The 22,205-nt window shown below is 39.9% G+C and overlaps 1 protein-coding gene across 2 annotated transcripts in view; it reads left to right on the forward strand.

Annotated features, from left to right (window-relative positions):
* LOC144519892 (transmembrane protein 65-like) overlaps window positions 1-22,205 on the forward strand; it is a 43,252-nt gene that overhangs the window by 15,337 nt on the left and 5,710 nt on the right. For both annotated transcript variants that reach the window (XM_078253405.1, XM_078253406.1), the window contains exons 3-7: window positions 3,190-3,234; window positions 9,037-9,104; window positions 10,831-10,885; window positions 14,710-14,752; window positions 21,701-21,806. In XM_078253405.1, the coding sequence (XP_078109531.1) occupies window positions 3,190-3,234; window positions 9,037-9,104; window positions 10,831-10,885; window positions 14,710-14,752; window positions 21,701-21,806 (317 nt within the window). The remainder of the gene's footprint in view (window positions 1-3,189; window positions 3,235-9,036; window positions 9,105-10,830; window positions 10,886-14,709; window positions 14,753-21,700; window positions 21,807-22,205) is intronic.

Consider the following 22,205-nt stretch of genomic DNA (forward strand, 5'->3'; position numbering starts at 1 on the left):
TTTCTACCACTGTAACATCCAACACCTAACTTTGCAGAAAATGTTATTGCCTCCTATTTATCATTTTCATTGACTGACATTCATAACTGCCGTGAGAGAACTTGGTTTTTCAGTTCCTTCACAGACTTATCTCCAATTTCCCAAACTCTGTTCACACTTCAATTTCATGCCATATCAGCACCAAGAGACAAACGTGTGGAAAAAGCCATTTGTCACGGCAAAATAAAGACCGGAAAATGAGACTTGTCTCTCCCCTTCAAACAATCACAGCTTAAGAGGACTTCAGTGTTCAAACAGACTTATTTCATAGCAGCAAGAAGCTGAGGATGGAATAAAACAAAAAACCTCAGGGTAAAACTATCCAGCACACAAATAAGATATATAAAGATATAGTGGAGTAATGGCATCCTGAGCAGAGAATGAAGTCACATTCCCTCTGTGTGTTGCAATCCGAGATTCTCTGTTCTTTGTTTTGAAAGCCAGTCTGGCCGCACGTGAAAAAACATATTTCAGGTACTTCATGTATGGGGAACAGTCTGTGAGAGCCGTGTGAATGCAAACCCAGCACACATTTTTCCAGTATTTCGAGTACAGCCCCTTTTTCAAAGAACATTTCACTACCAGTTAACAGCCTTGTTATAGTCTTAGATCATTTGTAGGCTGAGCATAGTTAATTCTTCAGAGAATTGTTGTATCTGACTTGGCAAAGAACAGTTAAGATCTGAGCCCAAATATCCTGTTTTCTGTTTATCTGTAAGCACAGTTTTCATACGATGCCAGGTGTGTGCTGTATGGGTGATTGTGCAGTAGGGCAATGCAAGATAAGGAAAGGTTTGAGATGAATGAAACATGGCTGCCTCGGTATTAATCATGCTTGTGGTTAGCTACTTATCACAGCCCATTACATGTTTTCATCACTCCTGTCTGTTGGAATTGAATTCTTTTGAGGCAGCGGCGCTGGGGGATTTAAGTTACCATGCAATCAATACTTTATACCAGAGGAGTTCTGAGGGCAATAGACAGCTATGTCAGCTACCACAGTTATAATAAATAGCTGGATTGGGAGAGAAAAATCTTCAAGGAACTCTGTTTCTCGTTCATGTTTTTTTTTTCATGTGACCAGGGATGAGATGGTGACTCAGCTGCATTTTCATTTTGCAAGATATAGCAGGAACAGGCTTTTGACTTGGGCCACAATTATGTATTACCACAATGATGTATTGCATTATTTCTGTCATATCAAAATGGGACAGCTTAAAACATAAGACTGATCACAGACCTGTATTTTAGCATTGTTCAACAGCGCACGGCCATAGTATCTGCTGTCTGAGAAATAGTTAAGTGTGCCAAAAACCTCTGAAAAACAAATACTCAGCAAGCATTTTAATTAATTTCAACCGCTACTGTTCATTGCACAAGTATATTGTTGTTTCTACACGATATTTCTGCAGTTTCTATAACCTTGACTCACCCTATTCTTGTAGAACAAATGTGGATGATAACAAAATACACAATTTTGTAACGGCACTAAATTACAAAAGGAATTATCTGCTTTAGTCTTAAGATAACCCAAGCTTGGACCAATGCAAAAATAATTAAATCCTAGAACAACCCATGAATGAGTAATAAATGGAAAGAAATATGCTCTGGTACCTCATTGCCGAAGCCCTCTGTGGGCAGGATCTTCATCTCTGCCAGTTTCTTCCTCTCTTTAGATTGATAGTTTATGTATGCTTTTGTAGCTGAGAGGATTTTCCAAAACCTGTGAAATGAGATAAAACCTTTTAATAATGCTCATGGTCGAAATTGGAAAGAGACAGCATTTCATTATGCACAAGGTCAGTGCTGCAGAGGCTGGAGGCAATTACACATCTTTGAGTGTGTAAGTATGAGCACTGATGATGAACATATAGTCGTGTTGGTGCGTTTCTGTGAATGTGCCGGTAGTATTTGTACTCTCTTGCTGATGAAAGGGCTGTCGTTGAGGTGAACAGTTGTCCATTGTTGTGTTAGCAACATGAGACCGGGGTTGAACTGAAGACTGCAGCATGTAGTAAGTAATGTGACACTGATTCCTGAAAGGAAATGAGAAGATGGAAATGGGTGGGGACAGGATAAAGGCACTTTTTTTTTTTTTTTGCATTTTTTCTGATGGTACAGCCTGACTTTTAGTATTATGAGGTGGATAATGTTTTACCAGTTTTCAATGTGAATGTGTCTATAAAGTGATAGCAATGTCAAAATGTATTCAGGATGTGGAGAAAAAAAACACAAACATTTTAAATAGCGGGAGTCAATTCTTGGCAGAGATAGCTCTCCTCCCAAAAAGTTGGCATTTGCACTTGTAACAAACTCAGTTGGAATAGTGCATTGGGGATAGCAAGTGTCTGTGTCAGAATGCATGCTTGTGTGTCTGGCTGAAATAGTAGCGGAGACAGATTGTGTATGGCGAAATCTGCTGCCGCCTGGTTTGCCCTGCAGTGGTGCAATAACACCTGTAACTGATGGAACAGACTTCATTATGTGGACTAACATTTCTACTGACCTCCAGTAAAACAAATCCAATTTCTTTCCTGTCTTTAGCCTTAAAAGCACAGTAATTATCTCTTGTTTTACAGCAGGTCTTTGTGTCACGGTGCGACTGTTTTTTGTGTGGCATATCCAGTCTGACACTTCACGTCATAGATGGATGTTACAGCTCTTTAACTTAATTTTTCCTTTTAAATTTCACAGTGTAGACAAAGTAATCATTTTATTTTCATCCACGTTGTGTTGGATGATGGTATTACTTTAAATCTGTTGAGATGATGCCAGAAAATAAAAGCCTCTCACACCTTCGATCTCATACTACCTTTCTCGCCGTCTGTTTGTCACCCCACACACACCAATGACGTCTGACGTCATTCTTCTTCCTATCCACATCTCGCTCAGGCAATATGGCAACGAGGAAGGTGCTCTTTCCGCTTCTTCCTCGCTCCCTTTTATCTCCTCTGACACATTGCTAAAATGTTCTCTCTCTCTCTCTCTCTCTCTCCCTCTCCCTCCCTACTTATTAAGGTCCTGACTGAAAGGCTTTGCCATTTAAGAACTGTGTGACATTTATCCTGATTTTTCCCCTCTATAGAAAAGCAGGCCATTGGAGATGCAGATGCTTTATAATAGATTTTTTCTTATTCTCTTCTTTTTCAGGGCAGCTGGAAGTTGCACCACCTACTGCAGCAGAGTTAAGATATGGTAAGGAGTCAGATTTTTTTTGTAATCTTGGTGGATGTTTTAGAATGACTCTGTGTTTCTAGGTGTATTTTACCCCATGTTGGTGATGTAGAGGGATGGTTAAAGAAGTACATGGAATTGAAAAATGCTTATTAATCTTGTAACATGACCGCCTGGATTGACATTTTTCATTTAACTGTCAATCAAGCAGGAAGGATTAATGAAGATCAGTCTTTATTAACATTAATGAGCAGGTTATTGTGGTTCATTGTTGATACTTTGATTCCATGGTCTCTCCAAAGGAAAGGAAAAACATAGTGTATATGAATCTGGCTTATAGGGTTATAAGTTTTCCATGAAGAGATATGCCACTAGCTATTGCTCCAGATGTCCCTGACAAATGGATACCCAAGAATATCAGTTTAATCTGTGTATTGCAGATTGTCTCTCATTACAAATGGAAGGTCATGCACTAAAACACATGTAACCCACCTGCACACACTCAACTAAAAGCTTATGCAGGCATACTTCACTCTGCGCTGCTCAGTTACTGACATGACCTCAGATTTCTCTCCTCCTCTCCTTCTGCTGAGAGGTTGGAAAGCCTAAAGTAATTCATATCAAACTGTGTTTGTGTATACTGTGAGAAAGACAAAGATCTTTGACTATAAGCAAAAACAGAGACCTCTGTTCTTGCTCTGTTGTGCTGAAATGCAGTTTTTCTTGCTTTGGCTCAACACTAAAGATAACACAGCTGAGATCAACATGAGACAAGAAACATCGACTCAGCTGGCTGTCACTAGAGCAACAGCGTCCAACACGGCACATAAATGTTTTCCTAAAGACAGCAAAGTCTTTGTGTTGTGTGTATTGTTGCCTTGCTTTTCTGCCTTTTTATTACTGTAAAAACGGAACATTCAGCATTTAAGTCATATCACTCCGACCTATGAATTCTGAAAATAAGCTTGATAAGGGACCGTTCAGTATTTATGGAATGGACCACCGGAGGAAAATAGGGGAGGGTCATGTCTTTTTATTCTTTGTTGAGGGGAGGGTCACCCAACATTTTTTAGTCTGCTGCAGCACCCCCTGCTGGCAGGAGTTGGATCTTTTTTTTTTTTTTTTTTTAAATAATTACTAATTCGCTGTCTGACATTATTTATATTTTTGTATATCAAATAATGAGGCAAATAGCAAAAAAGGGTTATGGATAGGTTTGAATGTAGCCTACTAAAATTAACTGTTATAGCTGCTATAGAGGTGAAAGTGAGTCATGTGACTCACTGAGAAGCGAGCAGGCTGAGGCTAGTTGACTGGAACGTTAGTCGCAGAAAAGGATACAAGATTTTTTTCTTCCGGCATAGTAATGCAGCTAAAATTAGCAAGATTTCATCTGTAGATGTTACAGTTGATGTTTCCTCGTCCACCGCTGAGGCAAACTCTGTTGGGGCAGCTGAAGAGCCTGAGTCTGAAATAACATTAGCAAGCAACTTTGCTAACGTTAGCAGCGCCATCATAGCATCTAACGTTAACTTTACAGAAGGATTCAAAAAGCCCTATCAGCCAAGCAACTTCAGTTATCCTGGAAGGAGGTTCGGGACAAACTTTTCAACGGTGTTTTCAGCTGACATGAGAATGAATAAGCCGTTTCTTGTGTCATTTGTTGTATTAGAGTGCCATCTACTGGGCACAATTGGTAATTATCCTGAAATACGGGAATATGTTCAGTTTACTTCCGGTTTATTTGTGGAAAAGAACTACATAACGGTTTACACGCTGGTTCAGTGTCTCCTGAAACTTTGGTTATTCTGAAAAAAGAATAAGTTGCTTTCGTTCCCTGTGAGGGCAATGCCTGTAAGTACGATTGATTAGCATATATTTTCAAGCCAAACATCTCTGGTGTGGTTTTGACGATCAGAAAAGTATACCGTAGCTATATACTGAAACAGGCTAATGATGTCAAGTGTTTCACCTACAAAGCCCTCCACCATCTGGCCCCCTCATACCTCACTGACCTCCTCTCCCCGTACCAACCCTCACGGTCCCTCAGATCCACCTCAGCTGGTCTCCTCTGCATCCAAAAGTCCAACCTCCGCAGTTTTGGGGACAGAGCATTCTCCAGGGCAGCTCCCAGGCTCTGGAACTCCCTCCCCCAAGAGATCCGCACCTCTGAGTCCCTCACCATCTTCCAGTCTCGCCTCAAGACCCATCTCTTCACCACTGCCTATCCCTAGCCCCACGCCCCTCCCCTTTTCATCTATGCCTGAATCTTGTTTTGTTTTGTTTTGTTTGTTTGTCTCTATTATCTATACCCTGTAAAGCAAGTTTGAGTTCTTGAAAAGTGCTATATAAATTCAATTTATTATTATTATTATTATTATTATTAAGTACGCTTCTGTGATGTGGGTGCATGCAGTGGAGTCGAGGTGGCGAGTGCTGTCACATAAGAGGTGAATTATACTGGCCATTCCCAACCTGCTGCGCGCCATCGTGTTGTCAAAATGACGTAGATCTTGCTGGCGTGCCCGGATTCATAGCGCGCGAGCCAATGCCGCACAACACTCTTTTTTTTCAGCGGGGCGCGACGAAGGGGAAATGGGAAGCATGAACGAGCTCCTGGGCAACCGGATGCCAGGACTCTCAGTGACTGCAAGTCTCTCTTGTAAACTTACCTGGTTAAGATGAGTTCTTTTATGGTGAATGAAAGGCTTGATCCGACCAAGTAGGTCATCGAATCAAATCAAAGCATTGACGTCAATGCTGCTGCCAGTTCTGCCGTTGTTTATCTTTTTCTTCTTCTAGTCCGTAGTGAAATTGCATGAGTCGATGCTTTATATGAAGGGATACTGGAGCCAAGAGGCAAAATGATAAACTCACTCGCTGCTGTTTTAAAAGGCTTCACTCTTGAGTTCTAGTTTGTTTTTTTGCACAACACTCCTTTCACTCGCTCAAAGAAACACTGTGCACAGTTTTGAGACCTTGCGGGTCAAACATGGCCTGGCACGAAACGAATTTCATAGATACTTGCAACTACGATCATATATTGATCATGAATGTAAATTGACTGACCTTTCAGATGTTGAATCAGAATTCTACTGCATTCTGAAAAATGCCATGACCATGATCCCTTCTAACTCCATTTCAAAACTATACACAGCTCTTTCCCATGCCAATGATAATAACACTTTATACATCAAAGGTAAATGGGAAAGGGAATCAGGGATTGAGATTTCTGAGGAGGCGTAGGGCAATATCTGGTCCTTCCAGTGGACAACATCCAACTCCATGAGCTGGAGAGAGCATTGCTGGAAGAATATTATTAGATATTTCAAGACACCATATCAGGAGAGGTATAAAGGTGCACATATGCCATGCTGGAGACAATGTGGCTCGACTGTCGCTAACCATTATCATATATTCTGGGATTGTCCTAACTTAAATGTTTTCTGGAAGGGTATCCAGGCTTCCTTAAACACGGTCTTTAACACTCAAATACCTCTGAGTTTTGATGTTATGTACCTGGGTCGCGTCTCTTTTTTTGGAACGTAGGAGCGAGATAAAGTTGCTGCAATTACTCTTGGTGGCAAGTAAGAAAACAATTACAAGGAGATGGTTAAGCCCGATCCAGCCTACCTTGGATGATTGGATTGGAAATACTCTAGAGATATTTAGGATGGAAAAATTGACCTACCAATTAAGAATCCAAAAGGACAAATTTTACCAAATTTGGAACAACTGGATTTCATTCATAGCCCCCCACAAGAACAGACTTTATTTGAGCTCACTGGTAATATTGTTTTGTAATTTACTTATTTAATTTCTGACTGGTTTTTGATGATTATTTCTATGACAGCAGCAGCAGGCGGCCACCCTGGTTCCTGTACATAGTTTCATGTAACCTGTTCTATCTATACTTAAGTTGTATCAGAGTTCTCTCTAAGTGAACATGTGGACCTCATCTGGCTCTGTTTATCCCAGGCTAACTGTCAGTACTGTCCTTAAGAGGATAATGAGTACCTGCTGATGTTATTCTATCACAATTGCTGGGAAATTTAAGTTAATAGAGGAGAGTGGGCAATACAAAGGATGAACGTAATCTGATCCACGATCCATGACTATACTTCCTTTGGCCCCGTATGACTGGTGATGCACTTTTTTGGACTCAAAACAAACAAAACTGGAAGGACATGTGTTTTTATTTCTACTAATGTTGCTATGCTGGTGTATGTACTTGCCCATCCCAAATAAAGATACAATAAAAAAAAAAAGAAAGATATAAAAGAGTCTGTGTTTCATGTAAAACAGCAATATTTAAAATTCTCCATATGTATTGAAGGAGAGCTGCAGCAGAACAAGAGCTTGAGAAAAGAAATGACTGTGATTATGCTTTAAGCAAACGCTGTTCTGCAGATCACTTACCTGAACTAGACTGAACTTCATCTAGAATAGACTAAACCTTCCTGGGGCTGTTGGTGACATTTAAAATCTACTTTCACAGCACCAACAGTATGTCAGACTGTATACAGTATCTGTAACACACACAGTCTCTTTATGCATGTAAAGGGACAAATACTTTACCCTATGTAGAAATATTAACATTCTGATAGCCTATTTGGTCTGAGAATGGTGCTACTTGATATTTATGACATACATATTTATGACAGTATTTCCACAGAAGAACGATGTTAAATCTTTGAGTCTTTCTTGATTTTCAAAGCTGAAACCCATTCCAAATTTCAGGAAAATACTTTATTGTTTTGCTGCTGGTCTGTGAGGTGGACATAGTGTATGTACCAATGCTATTGACTGTGCTACAGAAATAAGGTATAAAAACCTACCCACTGACTTATGATACTTTTGAATATAATACAAACACTAAGCTAACCTGGGCTTGTATAACAAAGACACACAGCTACTAAAGGCTAGCCTCGCCGGTAACATTCCCCTGTCTCCTTTTCCCTGCGTGATGCATTTACCGTGAGAGTGAGACCTAAACTGGCCTGGATGAGTGTATACTTTCCTACCTAAGAGGGATTGTGCTGTGTTAAACTGACTCACCCAGCCGCAGTTTCAATTCGCATTCTGGATTCGGGCCTGCTGGCGTCAGTCTCTCCTGCTGTCGGATGGCCGCTGTTCCGTATTCACTGCTCCGCGTCCTTTGTCGGCGTCCGGATTCCGCGAGCCCGCTCTTCGTGTTGTATAACTCAGGTTTCAAAAGGTTTTTAAAAGCTGTCAGCATGCTGCTTCCGTGATTGTCTCCCGCCAGAAACAATCTCCACCTGAATCTCCATCTCCATACCTGCCGCTTCGGCCGTGGTTAAATCAGCATCACACAAACCCGCCCTGTCATGTGACATGTCAGTCAGGCCCTGCCCATCAGGCTAACTACTCACACTATCAGCTGACACAGACTAAAATGTAACAATACATTTTCTGTTACATGTTGTATCAAGAATATGGATTAAACTTCAAATCTGCACACTTAGGTCATTTGTGGCTGTTTTTATAATATGCTTCCACATTTCAATCCGTTACAGCAACATAACGTTAACCTGCATGAATAAATAACTAGAGTTATGGTCCAATTTCAAGCATCTCCCAACATCAGCTTCATAGTATTAATTTTCTTTTTAGCACAGAAGTGCTTTGTGTCTCTGTGAAATAATGTTCTTGTATCTTCTTTGTGTTCATTCTGGTACAGTTCTGCTCTGCAAGGTTCAATGTGTCTGATGGGTTGTTACTTAATAATGTAGACATAAACGCAATCTGCATGCTTTCTGTTTGTCTGTTGGTGATTTATTGTTTGTTTTTGTCATTTTACAGTTCTACTGCACAATGCAATCCCGTTCGTTGGATTTGGATTCCTGGACAACTGCATCATGATTGTTGCTGTAAGTCTGTCAGCTTCATGCAGTGCCGTGCTCCCCTGGAGCTCAGTGGGTGTAGAGATTTACTCAGTGTAAGGGGTTTGATTTCCAACAAATACGTTGCATGTACTCTTAATACTATAGGAAGCTTTGAATAGAAGCATCGAGGGAGAAGTAGAAGCACAAGTTTAATGCTACTATATAATATATACATACATACATACAGTATATATAATGTGTGTATGTATATTTTCTGTTATTGTTTGGCAATCTGTCTCATCTGTTTCTCAGGGTCCTTCCTTTTCTTTTTGTTTTTTTGACATCTGATAATATCGTAATTTGTCTGCCACAAGCCTACCCACTCTTTATTAAAGTGCTCATATTATGCTTTTTGGCTTTTCCCTTTTACTTTATTGTGTTATATATATCTTTTTTTGTGCACGTTATAGGTTTACAAAGTGAAAAAGCCCAAAGTCCACCCCAAAGGGACTTACCATCTCCAACAGAAAACACTGTTCACAAACTGCTCCAAACAGCTCTATTGTAGTCCAGCCTTTACTTCTGTGACAAACGTGCGTCACTTGTAACACACATTATAATGCCTAGCTGCTAGCGTGGCTCTCCCTCATACTCCGCTTCTGACTAGCTAGTAGTCCTTACCTAGGAACTGCGCATGTGCGACTCCCAACAAAGATGGAACAGAAGTGAGATGCCTCACTCTGTAGCTAAAACAGAGAGCTCAACACACAGGGTGAAAAGAGGAGCTGCAGCAATGTGCAGTATGACAAAAATAGTTTCTTGAAAATTAAACCATGTAAACCTATTCTGATATAACCTCTAAATATAATTATGAACCTGAAAATTAGCATAATATGAGCACTTTAAGTCTTTGTTCAAATAATGAAATCCAAACCCTGTGGAACAGTCTGATACTGCTCTAAAAATGAAGAATGTGTTTTTTCAACTCAATTCAAAGTGCGCTTTCACAGCAGGGTTATTTTAACAGAGAGATGATTCATTCTTATGCTGGACGCTCTTAAGATGGATAGACGAAGTGAAGGAATATATTATAGGAATATATAACAAGAGAAAAAAATGATGATATCCTAAATTGGACATAATGAAATGTCATAACTTTGCCCAAAAACAAATATACTTTAACAAAAGGAAGAATATGCAGATGTTATACAATATATTTATTTTTTATAAAGCAGACTCTGCAAAAGCGTGAAAATTGAAATCAAAAGTGAGTGTAAAAGTGTAACTGTACTTGCTGAAGATCTCAGGCTGGTTTCCATTTTGTATGGGATCCGACCACTAAAACCAGGAAGCCATAAACTGAAAGACTGAAAGCTTCTAGAAAATCTTGACTGAAAGGTATTGGGCATTTTGACAATGTTATTTGATTTAAAGTTAAACATCTTGCTATAGCATTTTTGACAAGACCAGAGGAGAGACACCTATTAGTCTATGTGATGAGACATTACACAGAGGTCATTACTAAAGATTAAAAACATACTGGCATCACAGTATATACTAATTTAGGTCTTTATGACTATAAACAAGTCATTCTGTATTTCTCTCTGAATATCATTGAGAAAGAACATGAACAGATACGTTTCACGTCATTAGCCTGCACCAATTTGTATGGTTTGTATCGTAGTATGAGGGAATTGAAATTGAAAGCTTTCCTGTCTTACAAATTAACTTGTGTGTGTGTGTGTGTGTGTGTGTGTGTGTGTTTTTACAGGGCACACACATTGAATTATCCATTGGCGTGGTCCTCGGCATTTCAACTATGGCTGGTAAGATAATCTCATGATCCTAATGTAACTTACAATGACGCAGTGCATTTTCCCTATTTTGTTCTTATTGGTACCATGCCTTTTGAAATCTTCCTTGATTTGTATCTTGTCTGATTTCCTTTATAGGTATGAATGGTTATAGGAATTCTGTGTAGGTTTTTAAGAACACAAATTTTTGATGGAGGATTGTTGCAGAACAAAAGTGTGACAACAAGAGAATATGTTTCTCATGTTGCTTGTTGCACAACCCACTTTGGTCAATTCTTTAAACACGCCTATTATTATAATACATGGGTCACATGTCAGTTCTGACATGTGACCCATGTTTACATGATCTCCCGGATGGCTTTCCATCTGGTAAAAGTATGTTTGTCATATATTTGCATACATAATCAGTCAAATTAAATACATCATCTAATTGTTAAGTTTGAGAAAAAAATCTTGGAGCAAATGTATGTGACAAAAACCTATTACTTTGGATTTAGTTTAGGTTCAGATATACATTTTTCTTTTCCAGACTGCAAGTCGCACTCACTGTCTACTTCTCAATTAGAGTGATGGTATGGCAAATCATAGTGGACTCCCAACTCTTTCAAACAAAAAATAGGAGGCATTTTCAATTTCAGTGTCGACAGAATGCCCAGTCTCTAATGAAACTTTAATGATAAAGTCTCAATTTGAACACTGTTGTGACACTAATCCAAAAAAAGAGTAACGATAACATAGAGTGACACTGCCTGGCCTAAATAATGAGGGTTTCATAAATACTATAACACTGTTCACAAGCAGATTGAATGGGCGCAGTCATATCCACTTAGCTCAAAGAGGCACACTTGCATTTTAATGTTATCACTTGTTCCTGTTCAGTGTATATGGGAGAGACTTTGAGAGAGGAGCACAATGATGTTAGTGAAGCAGTAGGACTGTCCCTATTTACACATGTAATGGTGGTAAAAGCATTGGGAGTTTAAGGGCAACTGGCATTCCCACTTCTACTCTGCAAGTCTTACCTTTCCTCTTCTGATTCATTTGTTGCTACTGGCGGTGATAACGGTGTGCTTTTGTTGTTTTTAGCTCAAGCTTTTCATATCGACTCAGTAAAGTGATGAGTCTGAAAGACTTAGAGTCGAAGCTGATGCTGTAGAGCAGACAAGGCCAGAGGCCTGAAGCATTTTTTTATTCTGTTTTTATATTCTACTCTTTTTAATCTACTTCACAGGGAACTGTAGAGATGTAGAAAACTTGACCAGTGCAGACTAAAGCAAGAAGTAGGGCTGGGTATCGTTGAAAAAATGTTGACAGTAGTTTGACAGGCAGTAGTTTGACAGGCAGAGCCTGTTATATCTGAGTGGCATAAAGAGATTTGAGAGTGAGCTCTCGCTGCAGAAATCCCCCTGTGTAGGAAACTACCACACAGCCACCAATAGCACAGCCTCAACCTGGTTTCTATCACTCACTCCATTTTCTCAGAAGTGGTACTGTTTGTCATTCCTCGGACATTGGAACATGTGGGGCTCTGCAAATCAAGAGGCTGCAGTTATATAGCCCAGTCCACAGTGATTTAGCACTAGTGTCAAGTCTGTAGTCAAGTCCACCGATCACACCTTTTCTATGAGACAAATGTGCACCATTCTAAAATGGGCTACTGCTGAGTTGGCCCAATTACATACTTTAAACATAGGTAATGTGAAAGGTCCAGATAGGATTACATCTATAAATAATTACAACTAAGATGATTAATGTCCTTCCTCGGTCCCCACAAGTTGGACAATTTTTTATCAGGATATCATATTTATATAGAATTAATGTAAGGCCTATGTACAGTTATGTGTAAGTGTACTTGTGTGTTATTGTTGCTGTAGAAACCTCCAGGTATAGATCAGTGTTGCTCATATACAGCTATCATCGTGACCTACAGCTGGTAAGTGAGCCTTGCAGTTAAAAGCAATAGACACCAATAAGACAGCCCCATTTGTTGTATCACATTGTTTCACAGGCCATTTACTCACCAATAGACATCGGTGAATAATACACATGCAGACATTTTGCTGCAGGTCTAGAAGGTTTTGCACATGAAGCTCCAGTTCTGCCCACTGTCGTTTAGCTACATTACGTTTACCAGTCGAAAAAAAATTTCTTCATCATCTTTACCCAACAACCTTTTTTTTTCACTGCCACGAGACACAGAAAAGATTGTCTAGCAATCAGAAATGTAACAGGTAGACCACTCTACCTCTGTCTCTCCCCTCCCCTCCATGAAGTACAACTGAGCTGACGGTGCGTACTGCACAGCAAACTCAGAACAACGAACAGCGAAGTATGTGACAAATTCTAAAAAGATTTGCACTCTGGAGTTCGGCTGATAAACTCTGCCATGACACCCTGAATATCAGATCATCCAAAATGTCTTTGTGGATGTGAAGCAGTGCGGTGTGAAGCAGTGCAGTATGTGAAAGTCTACTCTGAGTGATAGTGCTACGGAGCCAGGTTTTCAGGCGGCAAAGCGCTGAGAAAGACCTTTCGGAGCCAGCAGTAGACACTGGTAAATAGAGGCACAAGTGATCAACTGTTCCACGGTGAAAACCCCTCTTGTTACTAAAAGTATCCCTCTCTTGATCCCACACCCCAAACATGACATATAAAATGTCGTGGAACAGAAACAACAACCAGAGATAGAGATATATATATCTCTAACTAACTAACTGCTATAATTTTATTGTCATCGCACTTTGCTAACAGGGGGTCCTGCAGCATCTCCAGCACCCCTACTTCCCGCGCCCCTGGTCTCCTCATTTAGAACAAACCTACTTTGTGTGTTTTGGCGAAGAATTACAAAAACTTTGTTGCCCTGAATCTTCATCCACTCTGCGCTAAGTGAGTGAGGCAACAGCGATGTGGGCTTCAGCATTGCATTTGTCTCCTTAACGAGCCCAGAATGCACTGTGGGTGTCCCATCATATGCTGTGTAATAACCAACATGGTAAAAATAAGCAGTATATATGGGGTGCCTGGTAGCTCACCTGTTTGAGTGTGCGTCCCATATACTAAGGCTCAGTCCTTACCGCAGCAGCCCAGGTTCGAGTCCGACTCACGGCCCTTTGCTGCAAGTCGTCCCCCCTCTCTCTAGCACCTTTTCCTGTCTTCATCTGTCCTATCAATAACCCCCCAACAAAAAAGCACTATATGGTTATTGTAAAACAAATATATACTACTGACCCATATTTACTCTTTGTGTATTTATATTTAGAAATAATTATGAGGATATGTATTGGTCCACTAGTATTTCTGATGCACATGTATAGTGACTACACTACACAATACTACTACTACTACTACTACTACTACTACTACTAACTGTATTGTACATATTTTGTCCTAAAATCAATCAATTTAATTTATAGTGTCAAATCATAACAGAAGTTATCTCAGGACACTACAGATAGAGTAGGTCTAGACCACAGTGTAATTAACAAAGACTCAACAATTCCCCAAACAGCAAGCATTTGGTGTGACAGTAGGGAGGAACAACTTCGTTTAAACAGGCAGAACACAGACACTGAGACACTGATACAGATATACAGAAATATGATTCAGGGGGAATGAATGTAGTGACCTGTTAAAATGGTCGGCTTCACACTCTGCTGGCAGATGATTCCAGGTCAGGCCTCTGAGAGGTAGATGGAAAAGTCATTTTCTCGGGTTTCATATGATGAAAAACCAGGAAAACACATTTTGTGTGATGTGCTTTTTGGCTGTCCTCGATACAAACCTCAATTTCCTAACTTATGTTGTAATCATGTCTCTTTCTCTTGCTTTTTCTATAGCTGCTGCCCTTGGCAACCTGGTGTCTGACCTGGCAGGACTAGGGTAAGAATCAGAACCAACACACACACATACTCAGCAACTATTACCCTTTAAGTTTCTGCACGTCATGGCAGGTTGTAGGAGGATTTAGATTTATTACCCTCATTCACTCAAATGATGAAATGTTAAGAAGAACTATGGTACTATCAGTGTATATCCCATTACACAGATTATTACAGCAATACGGTGTTTTAAATTCCAACCCACGTATACACAAATTAAAATATACAGAGAATGAAAGTAAAGGTTTACCATCCCACTCCCTTTGGTAAAGGCTAAGTCATTGAATTGCTTATATTCGTATTAAACTGTAATCATTGAATTTACCCCAGAGGAAGATGAGCACGAGCAGCAAGGGAGATAGAGAAATGCAGAATTTTGTGTCCCAAAGGAAACAAGACAAAAACCGCTGCATCCAGATTATACAGCAGAAGTTCTCCAGGCCTCTAGGGGGAGCACTAAGTGGAACAGTTTGATTTTCAACCCCACGGGGAGAGAGCGCGCTGCCTTTTTATTACCATGAGTGTACAGACACGTCTCTGTGTTTTGTCTATTTGCGTGTGTGCTTCATTAAGTTGCAGTGCGTTTGCCCCTGTCGGCCACCGCATATACAATGTTGCTTTGCTTTGTTGTATATCTTTCTGCTTCTGTGTTGTGTCTTGTCTTGTGCTTAGTTCTGCGTTGTTCTTTGTTTTGTTGTTTTCTGCTTCTGTGATGTTTTGTGCTAAGTTTTGTTTAGCTTGTGTCGTCTTCCTTTTTGTTTCTTTGTATTTTAAAAAGCCCTTTTTAACATTGAGGGCAGGGGACCATAGATGACGTTTTATTAATTTGCACTGTCCCCTTTCATAAATAAACTGAATTGAATTACTCTTTCTCATTTAAATACAGAGAGAGTCAGCAAAACAGACAAGTCAGACAGTCGGGTAGAAAGACAACTTTAAAGACTGATGCCTTTGCACCGTTTTAGTGTGATGGATTATAAGTAATTCTGGCCTTTTGTAAACTCTCTCAGTGGACAGACACACACAGTTGTGCCTCTGTGTGAGCGTCTGTGTTTGCCACTCAATCATGTTGGAAAGTAGAGCCATTGTGGCCAGTTTTTCAAGGTGAGACTCGATTAGACCAGACAAGAAAGGGTTTTTGTTTTCTTGTGATGGATTTACACCAGTGAGTGTGAAGGCTGTTTGTCAGTGGAGCTCCTGCAGGTGTCCTTCGCTGCAACATTTGCATTACAGCTTTGTATCAAAGGGGAATGGCTTAAGTGCAGATACACATACACCCTGTGCTTTAGTTTACTCTGAGAGTTAGTGGCACTTTAGTAGCAGTTAAGAGCTGAGGAGGCACAGTGGACTTACTGTGGGTACCTTTTTATCTGAAGCTGACAGATGAGGATACCCCAGGGGCCTCTTTACTGTAAAGTTGCTGCAGTTTTGGTATTTACTGTTTGCTCAGCTCCAAACTACCCAATTGCAAGTGAATAGCTTTTTGAACCGACTTATACTCCACCAGTTAAGAGATAGTTGGTGGCATGGCCGAGTCAGCTTAGCATGAATGAAATAGGGCTTCAACTATTATTTTCTGAACAAACACTAAAACCCAAAGATATTCAGTTTGCTGTCTTAATAAACTAGGAAGATCAGCAATCTTAAATTTTGGATAAGGTGAAACCACTTAATTCTTTTGGTTAAAAAATGAATTAAACAAACAAAGTATTAAAACCGTTTATTTGTTTGAATATTTTCTGTTAATGACATATCCATTAATTGACTAATTAGTGCAGTTTTAGCATCTAATATGTTCTCAACCTATTGAGTGTCTTTGCTAACAGCAAATGTTAAAAAACAAACATTATTTAGTATATATATATTAGAATATTTTGAAGGTTGTTTCCTGCAGTTGGCTTGGAATATATTCTCATTAAAAAAAAACTTCAGTTCACTTGGAAAGGGATCAAGATCCCCATTTTCAGGCAGTCTGGGTGTGACGATCAGTTAGAATTTTTCTTGCCTGCCTAAATGAGTTTGCACAAAGACCCCGAAAAACCTTCTGTAAGGGCTAGGAAGACATCAAATACATCAGCAGAACGGGGCAACTGTTAGCTTTTAGCTTCAAAAGACCATATGTTTCTACTAGTTATAATTATAAAGTTATTAAGTTATGAATCAGAAGTGCCGTTTGGCGTTGTATACGATGCGCTCGACCTCAGAAGGTTATATTTACCAAATTTGGTACAGAGCCTCAGAGCGGCATGCCGAACAAGCATCAACAGTTTCGTGTTGATAGCATTTACTGTGGCAGAGAGATTGCAATTGCAAATTTGCCATTTAAATGCATTGAGTTATTGGCCAAAACAAATAAACATTGATTATAGCTCCCCCTTATGGCCGATCTTCGCGGAATTTGGTACAGAGCATTGTAGTGGGATGTTGAACAATGATCTCAAGTTATTTGCTGACAACATTTAATTTGGTTGAGATATGATATGTGTGTGGTAGCTAGCTAGGAAAATTTGTTTGGTCGTCAAATGCGCATAATTTAACGTAGCAAAATTCTTTTAAGAACTTTTGGTCAGGTCCGTCTGGAGATGCTATGTACCAGGTTTCGTGCAGATCGGTCGTACAACCTAGGACGAGTTCGAAAAAGTTGGTATTGCGCAATATTACGAAACAACTTTATAGCGGAAATGGGCCTGCCCTATATCACATGATTCAGCTTGGTTCAAGGAACACGTGGATGTAAGGTTTTCTAATGTGCAATGTGTAATGTGGGAGTAAAACATGTTTGACGTCATTATAGCACCACCTAGTGGTCCATGTGTAATTTTTGGTAAGTGAGGTCAATTACCCATTGTACATCTACCCTGTTAATTTAAAGTTATTCACTTTAGTGTAAGTGGTGAATCCAAATCTGGGTACCATAGGCCATACCCACTTTGACCAATCAGTACCCCACTGTAGGGGTGGCCTCAGGAGATGGTTTGATAAATTGAGATTTTTCACACAAAAGTCTATGCGGAAATGGGCGTGGCCTATATCAGGCGATTCAGTTGGATCCAGGGAACACGTGGATATATGGTTTTTGAATGCGTTTTTCGGCTATAGCGCAAGTTGGTCAATTGTTGCGCCTGAGGTGCTTGCGGAGATTTGGACCAGTCCTGAAAATGGCACTCCACTCAACGTCTTGTCTTCCTCAACTAAAAGACAGGGACTGAGCTCTGATGCTCTGACTCCCTGCTCTTGTATACAATTTTGTGTGTGTGTGTGTGTGTGTGTGTGTGTGTGTGTGTGTGTGTGTTTATTGTTCATGTGTAGGGGTTCATGCTTAGGTGCATTTGTAAGATTTTCCTCCGTGCGTGTGTGTGTGTGTTTTGACAGATGTAGAAAAACCATCTCACCCTCGTTGAAGCCCATAATTTAGCTCATGAGTCATTCTGACCGTTCAGCCAGTTGTTACAGATGCTCCTCCTGCACAGCTTAGTCTCAGCTACTGTTGTCGTGTTCCTTGTGGACATAATGCATTAGTAGCTATCCGGGGCAGACAAAGCAGCCAGTAAAGCACAGTCGAGTCTGTTTGATGTGTTCCCTACCATCGTCAGTCGGAGGAGCCTTCATTTGGGCCGATTTGACATGTTGAATCAGAAGGCGGGCAGTAGGACTCGATGACCAATCTGATTGGTGGAGTGCTAACCCGGAAATGACGAGTGGGATGAGCGTGACTAGAGTCTCTCAAAATCTGAGGAAAATCTTTTAAACTGATTTTGTCGATCTGAAATGAAGACAGATTCAGCAACTGCATGGCCTATTTCTTGCTTAAAATGTTTTCAGAAACACGTTTCGGTGAACTGTTTTCGTAAAATACGAGATCGTATTCCGAACGAGCCGCCATGATGGTCTGGCTTTGAAATTCCGGAGAAGCCAGACCCACATGACGCGTCTGTCCAATCAGCTGCCGGTTTTCATTTTTTGGGGCGACAATACAGATTTGCACCACCTGCTGTTATGGAGACGTATTACGTCTTGCGCACGCGCAGAACGTACGCTCAAGTCGGCGTCGCTTCTGTGTGTTCCGAGGCACTTTTTTGACCAATTCGGGGAGGCAGTCAGTTCGACTACCTTTTCTGCCAAAGGTCGGCCGTCGGGTTGGTGTGTCCCAACCCTGAAGGGATTCAGTGTTATGCTCTAGGATACCTCAGTAGGGCGGGGGCTTGTTTAAATCGTGGCATAATCCTGTCAAAGGAGGATTTCTATAACCCACCCCATTAATCTAAGCCCCCTTTTGGAAACATACCATATTTACCATTAACTGTAGCTCATTTATCATTTTGAGATTTTTGTTTCTTATAGTTCATCTTTCGCACTCATTTGGAGTTACATCCCTGCCAATGACACCACTGCTCTCTGCATAGAACAGTGATAACACCAACCATATGAGAGCGGCTGTGCCCTTTTAACTATCAAAATCCAACGCGGCAGAACACACGTTTGTTATTGCCCACACAGGTTTTTTTATTTTCTGATGCATTCCTTATTCCTTTTGCCTTCTGCTGTTGCAAATATGTGTAATATTCAGGCAGGATTTGACTCAAAGGCAGGAGTGTCTGTATTATTGTTCCATCAAGGTATGCACCTGAAAAATGTAAAGAAATTGTATGACTATGAGCGTCAGTATTTTGGATTGATGAGTTTGCATATCATAAAATCATAGTTCTATTATATGTCTATGTATCATGATTGTCTGTTGTGTAATTATTGTCCTCAGGAGCCGTTTGGATAATTAGCTCAATAGTTCATCATCTGTAATGAGAAACTGAAAAAGGTCTCTCTTAAAAACCTATTTCTGCTCTATTGTGATGAAAGGCTATTGCTGTCAGGCACACACACATGCAGCTTAATACACACACACACACACACACACACACACACACACACACACACACACACACTGGCTTCCTCTCCTTGTCTGACGCTGGCTGGACCTGATTTATCAGGTCCAGCCAGCGTTGACCACAGAGATCACCATTTACACCATGAAGCCAATTTACTACTACTACAACTATTCTATACAGCTCTGAAATAATTGGAACTGAGAGACAAACAAGAGCTTTACCAGTTTCTTATAGTAGATGTTGCAATCTACACAAAATGAGACCCTTAACATTAGCTGTTTTTTAATCATCAGCTTCACTTGCATTATACTTTTTTTCTTTGTTATATATGACACATTTTTAGTCTTCTTGTTTTTTTCCTTTCTTGCCCAAATTATTATTATCCCCAATGAGGGAAGTATTGACAATATTCTCCCTCTCTCTCTGCTCTTTAGGTAAATTATAAAATTTCTGTAGTTCACTTTTGGACCCATCTCTGGTTGTTGGTCATTTCAGTGATGAACTTGCACAAAAGCTCTTCAAGATATCAAGCCGATGTCTAGCTTTATGGACGCAGGTATTGGAAGAAGTTTCCCCCAAACTAAAATCTATTCATAAGGAATACAAACTGATTTATTCTGTATTTTAATAGATTTGTGTAATAGTTGGATATCTACTTATAGAGTACAGAAAATAAATTGTGGCCCTGAGTATTAATCAGTTACACAGAACTTATCTACATGGCTATTCATGGCTCCACATCAGACAAAACGTACAACTTTTTAATTGAAATAAAACAGTTTTGGATGATTGATACGTTTCAATGATACATACACTCTTATTATTATTTGATCAACACTAATCTTTATCTGCTGCAGTCTTTGTTCTGTCATCTGTGTGTAAGGCACTGAGGAGTGATTTTCATTTATACACACTGGAGTCTCTCCCTCTCTCTCCCTCTCTCTCTCTCTCTCTCTCTCTCTCTCTCTCTCTCTCTCTCTCTCATTAGAGATGATATTTGACATCATACTGGTTTTATGACAGATGGCATCAACAAGGCGCAGATTGGAACATTCATCTTCTGATTTACTTTGTTTTGTCGTTATTATCAATTACTTTGGTCGTTTACTTTGCTATGTAAGTTTTGTTCCGTGGGTGGTTTAATGGATCATGACATATAATGTAGAAAATCATCTACAAACTGGAACAAAAAAATCATGAAAAAGTGGTTTTACAACACAATTTTAATGTGCCTGTGAATGTGTGTACCACATTTGTTTTAGTGATGCAATTTATTCCCATAAGTCATTGTGGTCATGTTTACAGGATGTGAATAATATTCCTTTCTTTTTCTTCATTTGAATGAAATAGGAAGCTTAGAGCCAAGGACTTAACTTCTGTCTATAACTGATTCGCATGTCGCTATTAATAACATTATGTCTACCATGTCTCTCTGCTCTGCTTGAATAGGCTTTCCATCTTGTCAAATGTCAAAATTGTTCACTTGACAACGTGATGGATAATTCACTATCTGCTTCTCAAAGCACCTTAATCGTTAAGGTTTTTAATGATAAATATTTAAATATTAAAATGATTTAATATATTTATTAATTTATTTATTTAGCAGTTGTTGTGCTATGCCTCCTTTACTGTAGTCTCTGGATTGTACTTGGTTGTAAAGAACTTCCATGTATTTCAGAAATGGGTTATACAACACCACATTTTAACAAGTGTTAAAACAAAAAACAAGCAGTCATAGCATAGCCTTCATTGCCCCAAAATAACCACACTGTCAAAAGCCAACATAAGGTCTTTTACAGAGGTTGTGCTATGCTCTGCATTGATTGATGGAATTATTTAATCAGTTGCAGTAGTTGTTGTTCATTCTATCTTCGTAGGTAGTCGAACCACGTTTTAACAGCCGTTAAAACTAAACAGTGTTGTTTCAGTAACATCTGCTGCTAACTAATCTGAGCCACAAAACCAGCCTGATTTTTTACGTCTTTTGATCTTCAAATCACCAAATCAGTGGTAACTCACATTCACTCAGTTTCTTCTTTCTTCTGTCTGTCTCTTCCTCTCTTTAGGCTGGCAGGTTATGTGGAGGCCTTGGCGTATCGGCTGGGAATGCAGATTCCTGACTTAAGCCCAAAACAGGCTGACATGTGGCAGACCAGAGTCAGCTCCCATGCGGTTGGTATCATCATACCTCACTAAAACTCACGAGCCTTAACCCCGACTCTGCTCTCTAACCGTCTCTGTCACTCTTTTAGAATAACAGGGACTTAAATGCTTGTCCCACTTTTTAGCGTGCGTGAAAGACAAAAGCCATCAGACTAATAAACATTCAACATATCAGTCCACAGTCAGAGTGGATATTAAATTGTGTAATGCGTCGTAAACATCAAACCAGTTCAGGAGTTCTGTATAGTGACAACAGAAACACAAGCCTCTGGGATGTGGCCTTTTGGGTCACACTCTTTCATTGTGCGAGAAAATTAGACCTGAATGATTGTTAATATGCTGTGACTGCTGAAGAGTGAAATGTAATTAGCTGTAATAAGGTTGAGTGATTCATCTAGCACTAAAAGG

This window comes from Sander vitreus, chromosome 6, assembly GCF_031162955.1.
Source record: "Sander vitreus isolate 19-12246 chromosome 6, sanVit1, whole genome shotgun sequence".
Taxonomy (NCBI): Eukaryota; Metazoa; Chordata; class Actinopteri; order Perciformes; family Percidae; genus Sander; species Sander vitreus.